Raw genomic sequence first — 7856 nt, 5'->3', positions numbered from 1 at the left:
AAATAAACACCATTATAAAAACAATAGCTTCCTCGCTCCGTTTAGAATCTAAAATAGTAAAAAATCCATTTTATATGACATTGTCGACGTGCGCCGAGTCGGCGGCAGTCAGCAATGGAGATGTTGGTATTGTGTTTTAAAGTTTTAATGTTTTTCTAACTTTTCATAATAACTTCTCTTTTCATGAAATAATTACAATTTAAACATGAATAAATAAATTATTTCAGACTATTTTTTTAATAAATCTTTAATAATCAGAAATCAAAATTAACAGAAAATAACCGGAATTAACCGGTATTTTTCAAAACCGGTATTAACCGGTTCTAGAACCCTTATATTTTTTTAGAAAACCGAAACAAAATCGGAACCCTTAAACAAATTAATTTAATAACCAGAACCGGAACCGGAACCGAAACAAACAAAAGGTTCCAGTCCCTGCCTTTATGTAGAAAAAATTATTTTTGTTAGTTATTTTTAAATATAGTAGTAGGTTACAAATAAATAATGATAATAATTACATATAAGTTTTTATGTTATACTTATAAAGAAATATTAAAAAATATATAAGTTGTATAAAATACTACAATTTATAAATGAATACGTAATATTTATAAAAATAATTTTTGTTGTCAATAAAATATAAAAAACAATGATAATAATTACAATTCCTGTCATAATTCATTTTTTTTACTCAATTTTGTTAGCACTGTTTAGGTTAGGTTGCTGATTCACTACTTTTTTAAGTAATTATTTGAAACCAACTTAACAAAATCATTGTGTATTATATTAAACTTTTTTTTGGTCGAAAAGGAAAGGGTACGTTTTTGGTCGTATTAAGATGTATTAATGTCCGCACGCAACTAACTGACTGTGTACGATCAAATGTCTGTTTTGATTGATATACGGCACCCACAATTTCGTTATGAAATCTTTTTTCGTTGCTGGTAAAGTATAGTATTATACTCAATAGTCAAATTATTATAACGTATGTTTGTGTATACACGGATGATTAATAATAAGAAATTCATCAATAATGTCAGAATTTTTTTTTTTTTGGTCCTGGGGGGGATTGATCCCGGCCCCCCCCCCCCGTATGTACGCCACTGCATTCAACACTAAATATCGTCTAACACTCTTAGTATATAGTATATGTAAGATAAAATATATGTATTTATCTTAAAAACTCATAAAAGTAAATGAGAATAATCTTTATTTTTAATCTTACCGACAAATGGTCTTATCACTATTCTGGTATGTTTTTTTAAAAACTTTGATGGTTGATTAGGCTTGATTTCAGCATAGCCCATCGTTTTGTGACAGCCCCTATTTGATTTGTATTCCCTCTTAATCGATTTATTAAAGACTGAACGGTGCATCGGGGGTTTGACCACTGGAGTTTTCGGCCTTTGTATCAAGAATTTAATATTTTCCTGGCCCTCACTCATTTTTAACCTTTTTTAAATATCTAGATATTTTATAGACTTAATATACGAAAACTGAGCTCTGTTACCGATTGTTATAAAATAAACAACGTAGAATATAGTAATGTATACATTAGCACCCATGGCAATGCATTGATTAAAAATTTTAATACAGTGACCTAATGTAAAGCTGTGTAATTGTGGATAACAGTAAAGACTTTTGATAAATTATTTTTATAATTTTATATTAAGACCTCTTTAATGGTGAAATGCATATTATAACTTATGACTAACAATTATCATAGTATCCTTTTATGCACAGGATTCATTTAGTCATACTATACTAACCACGAACAAGTTTAATCGATTATACTATAGTCTATAATAAATTACAATATTATAGATTGTCGTGGTGGTAATACGGAATCAGACGTTCAAATTGTTTAGCACCTATACCAAATCCAATAGATCTTAATTTCAAATAACTACACAGATTACAAAATATTTTAATATAATATTAAACATTATACACGCACAATAATATATTATTACAAGCTACATGACTTAAACGTTAAATAATAAATATACCATAATATATGAGATGATTGGATACTTAAAATTCTTCAGAAATTATCATAGTCATATATTCGTATAGGTATTGAATGTAGTTTTACATATTGGAGTGGTTTATATACAAATACATATCAAAATAAGTATTGAGAATTCAAATAAGAAATTGTGTTCTGCAAATTACAATAGTATTTTAAAAATACGTTAAAATACATTTTACTATTGTATTCATTATTAATGTAAATATCTAATAAAACTGATAATATAATATGTAATTTTATAGGAGTATTTTAGGTCTACTCTCCAAAACTTTAAGAGAGACCTGTAAGAAGTCTCGTCTAACCCCCGATTCCGTGAGGATCACCTGGAACCAAAAAAAAAAATAAGAGGCCAAGTGGGCTGGACAGATATATCTACCTCGTCACTGTAGATACGCCACTGTATACCTGGTTATATATATATATATATATAAAGTCTCTGTATGACGTTTGCGCTTGTACATACACCAATAATTCATTTATATATACGCAGTGCGTAATAGATAAGTAAGCGAGAAAAACGTGCGGTTGTAACTTGTAACTCGTAAGTCGTGAGAGAGCGGTTTGGTCGGGACGCGTATCGTCTTTCCTTAAAATTATATATATATGTACAATTTATATATAAATAAAAGATAACGTAGTGTGCTTACAATAATATATAGGTATATATATATATATATATATATACACATATAAACTTATACGTATTTGTGAGCGTGTGCGTACCTATAGTTATCGCGAATTCGAACGCCTCATAGACCCCAACCCCCCATCCTTCGTATCACCAGAGCAAACACATCGACGGATTGCTTTTCCCGATACACACATATGTATGTATTCAATACATTCGATTCACGTGGAAATGTATTTATTTATTTTTTCTTTCGTCGGACTGTTTATGTACATATATAGCTAGATAGATACCACCCATGTCCTATATATATATATAATACACGTATAATATATACCGCATAAGTATACGCAGAAGGTGTTCGTACTTCTATTATATAAATATATATATATTTAGGTACATAATATGTGTGATTATACGAATGGGGTAGGAGGAAAAAAACAAAATATAAATCGGGTTTTCCGCCACACTCGGGTGCGTAATTCTCCTCTATCACTTCCGCAACGCCACAGCGGTCGGTTAGGGATCGCTACGTTATCTGTCCCGGGCACTCGAGCATTTCGCACCCAAATTTCGTATTTCACCATAATATCAGATTATTATATTATACTATTTGGGCACCACAAAAACACCCAACGTATTATTACCGTATTTTTGGTAGTTTTTGGTCTTTACAAGCATTTATATTGCAGGTTATGTACCTACATCAAGGCAGCTGTACCTAGAAAAACATTTGGGGGGAGGGGGATTTTGTTTATTGAACAATAATTGTTATATAAAATGTATAAAATACATTTGAAATATTGAAATATTTTGATTTTAATAAAAATGTATAAAAAAATATTGATATCAAAAATTATAAAAAAAAAACGAAATCCAAAAAGTATGAATATAAACCAAAATCAAAATGTGTTTAGGTATTATTATTATAGTGTGGAAATTATGTTCATGAAAATCAGCAGATATTCATATTAATCTATTTTTTTTTAAAGATCTATATTTAAATAATTGATCTTTTTATAAAATATCTTTATTGATGATTCACATTTGTGCATAAATCGATCTCACCATTATGAAAGTTGTTCCAAGTTATAACTCTTCCACAGTAGTATGAACGATTTCAAAAAATATTCTAATACTTCCATCGTGATTTTTAACTCAACTTGTAACACACATTGAAGTCAATTTCGATCATTTGGTACATGAACCAATATAAATATACTAATACTGCCGTCATAAGCGAAAACGCCGTAGGTCACCGGAGAACGATTTTGAGGAAAATGCGTTTTTGTGTTTTGTATTTTTACCCAACGGATGCAATGAAACAATAATAAATATGATTAAATTCATTTTTAACAAGATATTTTATTTTTCACGTTGTACCTTAGTATTGATTGGTATATACTTTTGATACTTTATTCAGAAGCAAGAATGCCGTAATTCGTAAGTAACAATTTCTGATGTGATAAAATTATTTATACATTTTAATATTAATGAATTCATAAAACAAAAATATTATTTTAAGTCATTTTATAAATAAAAAAAAAACTTTATACATCATTTTTATAATTAGCACGTTGGAATATTTTGCTTTGCAATACGTAAACTGGTCCGTGTTACAAGTAAAATGCCGTCAATTATAATTTGTACTATGTACTAAGATACTTACGGCGTTAGTGCTTAGTATAGTGTATTTGCGGTGTTTTTACCTAGTAACCATGATTTTTTTCTACGATTTACGGCGTTGTAGTTATTTGATTATTACTTGTAGTACATATTATTATACTTTTGGAGTAATATTTCAGACATACGGCATATTCATCTACACAAGCTTTTTTTTTTTTTTTTTTTATTTATTTATTTATTTGAAGTAATCTACAATCTATACATTTCTTAGTATAATAAGTAGGTTTGATAGGTGACAAGTAAGAGTGATGTGAATAATAAGATTAGGGAGGATACCCAGTGGTAACACCCTGTGAAATCTACACAAGCTACATATCACAATAATTTATTTGTTTTCATTTCATTTTTATTTTTTGGGGGACTTACTGCGTTTTTGCTTATGATGGCAGAATATAGATACATTATTATTTAAATTCAAGTATTTAGTACGTGATTTGTGAAAAAATTTCAAAAATAATGGAATCATAGGTAATTTACTAATTATACCTACTCCTCCCCTCCCTGTATAACCAATAGTTGAGGAGGCTCTGTGTAAACAATAATACTACTTTGCTGCCATCGTGTATTGTTGAGAAAATTCTAATACAATACAATACTATACAAACAGAATTATACATTTATACCTACTTGAAGTATCAACCAATTCAAAGTCACGAAATCTAAAACATCATTGGTACTTGGTAGTCATTATTGTCACTAATAATTGTTCCATTATTCCTGATAATTCAGCTGTGATTACGCAGCAAAGCACGATGATTTATTCTTGGTTAGTATCATGAAATTTATAGAAAATTTATTTGTTTTAGTCGTTTTTCTGGAATTATTATATTACTTTGTATCTTTATTATGGATTATCAATGAAAACATAATTGTAGGACTCGCCAGTTTTAATGATGGGCCACAGAAAAAATACAATTGAGAACACACAGTTCATATTTTGTTTTTTAACGCGGCCAATAAATTGCCATATTTTATATTTTTTATCGAACGATTGAGCATGATATTTGGTACCAGCCCAGTGGAAATCAACTTCAAAATGCATATGAAAATGTTAGATACCTATGACCTAGGAAAGTGGCTCTAGTAGTTTTTTGGTATACAATTTTTATTTCATGAATAAGTCGGAGATACGTTTTTAGAGTTCATAAGCTACATTAAAATAAGTTAAACATATCCTTAAAAATAAATATAATACCTACATAAGTATATGTGATAAAAATTAAGTTAATTTATTAAAATATTAAATTTAGAATATGTTGGCCCATAGCTATTCAGGAATTGATATATATGTGCGGTAATTTAAAACAACTTATTGTTTATATACCTAGCCATATTTTTATTGGATTACAATTTAATATTTATGACTATAACTTTGAATAGTTTATCACATATTTTATTTATGTATTTTATACATTTATTATAACTTATTTTAACGATAACTATTATTTTAAATTCATTTAAATGTTCAGTTTAAAAAAAATGTACGTGCTGAATCGTTCATTAGATAATTAAATTACAATATGGCACTGTTACACATACATTTGTTCAAAACCGTATTAGTTTTTTGAGTAAATGGCGCGTCCATTGTGAATTGTATGTTTTTTCAAACGTTGGCCAAAATGTGCAACCTTTTCAATCGTTTGATAGAAGGATAACAAATAACTACTTATATTTTTTATCTAGGTAGATGCAATATATCATCTTTATCCAGATGATATCTTAGTTACCTATACCAACACTATTAAACACTACACGAACGAGCTTCTGCCATACTCTATAGTACTAAATGTAAAATAATATCTATGTGTACCTACTAGAATGGATGAAACGTGTAGCTGATAATTATTTGTAAGTCTTTAAAGTTCCAACAGCTACGCATTCATATGTTTGAACAACTATAAATATCAAATGTTATAAAAATGTTGTCAACAAACAATAATTCAAGTTTAAAAATGTAATTTATGATAAAAGTTGCGGGATGGCTGGCGTTCTGCAGCTGATATACCAGCGTATAGGACCTATATGTAAGATCAACAACCACTGATATTAATTTGCTGCCATAAAAATATCAAATCAAATTATTATTGTGCATTATACTTCTAAAGATATTCTGATTTTTATAATAAATAAAAAATAAAAATTATATTCAAGAAGTTTTTAAAAGGTGTGGTCTAACCGTTGATATATCCACGGTTCATCAGCTGACGTGACACGCATAAGGTCGAGACGACGGTTAGACTTTTTAAATTAATTATTCCTAAAGACTGAGTTAAAAAAAACTTCTACATAACACTCGTTATTTAAATAATATTTTTCTCCATTTTATTACAGGTTATGACCTACATTAATGTAAATTGGCGTATATAATAATTAGTTATTATTTTACACGGGCACCCCACCCAAATTTTTCAGCCAAACACGGCTGATTTTATTATATTCTCCGTAAAATGTTTGTACCCATAGAGATAAATAACTATAAATTTCAATTGAAGGCTCAAAAATTTAATTTCAAAATAAGGAATAGGTAAGGTACAGTGTTATTGATTTAAATAAATTTCGAAGTAGTAAAATAATTATATATTATTATTGATTATTATTGTATATTTTTTTTTACCTGCTTCTAGCATCAGACTCATTCCAGCATCATAATTTAATAATTTAATTTCTGTGTTTAGAGAGGCCTCCACCTTCTATAAGCCTTAAGACCACCAAGTTTCACCTCTTCGTTTCTATAAGTATAGAAGACCTCAGCTGTATTGATGAATATTCTCATCTAATAAATTAATAGTTACCGTGATAACACTAAATGGCGTTTTTTAAATTTTCAGATTCTTAGACCCAACAGATGACATACTTATAGCTCGCGGATACATAACTATCTTTTTTTGGATTGGCCGAGGTGGCTTAGGAACGAATTTACGACGACGCCGTTGTAAGAAGACATTTTAACGTAGTCTTTCGTGGTATAGTTTTGAGTGGTACAACTGTGTCGTAGCCATCAGCCGTATAAAAGGGGTTATAGCTATAGTACAAAGTTCAAAATTACAAAACGAACAGTTTACAGGAGGTCATGAGCAAATGATATAGAATAAAACAAATCCCGCCCAAAGAAATAATACAAAAGTCGTCACACGACAATACCACTTACATTCTATATTCTGTCCAGCGAGGGAACGTGCTGCATACCAACCAAAACTGGTCCCCCCGCGAATACCCTGCCAAAGGGGAACCGGTTTCGATAGCAGAGCGACGCGGGGGGATTCGCAGAATCGGCGTGTTCTCTCGCTGGACAGAGTGTTCGTATATATTGATAAAACGGTTGTATTACGGTATTCAGTGGCGTATTTAGGGGGGGGGGTGTCCTGGGGGTTTACTCCCCCCCAATTTTTTTCTTAGTTATATTCATTACTGAAGTATCACAAAATACGAATAACGAAATATTCAAAACTGCTTTGAAAAATGAAAATTGAATAATGTATATTTCATATTTTCATCTTATACCAGATAATA

The 7856-nt window shown here is 29.7% G+C and overlaps 1 protein-coding gene across 1 annotated transcript in view; it reads right to left on the bottom strand.

Moving 5' to 3' along the window:
* LOC100570855 (enkurin) overlaps positions 1-1619 on the bottom strand; it is a 3247-nt gene extending 1628 nt beyond the window's left edge. Inside the window, exon 1 of the mRNA XM_003245465.4 lies at positions 1226-1619. Coding sequence (XP_003245513.1) covers positions 1226-1445 — 220 coding nt within the window. The 5' untranslated portion in view covers positions 1446-1619. The remainder of the gene's footprint in view (positions 1-1225) is intronic.
* Positions 1620-7856: the final 6237 nt, after the last annotated feature.

Source organism: Acyrthosiphon pisum, chromosome X (genome assembly GCF_005508785.2).
Source record: "Acyrthosiphon pisum isolate AL4f chromosome X, pea_aphid_22Mar2018_4r6ur, whole genome shotgun sequence".
NCBI lineage: Eukaryota > Metazoa > Arthropoda > Insecta > Hemiptera > Aphididae > Acyrthosiphon > Acyrthosiphon pisum.
Note: the sequence above shows the minus strand (reverse complement) of the source record. Positions and strands in the feature narration are given on the sequence as shown.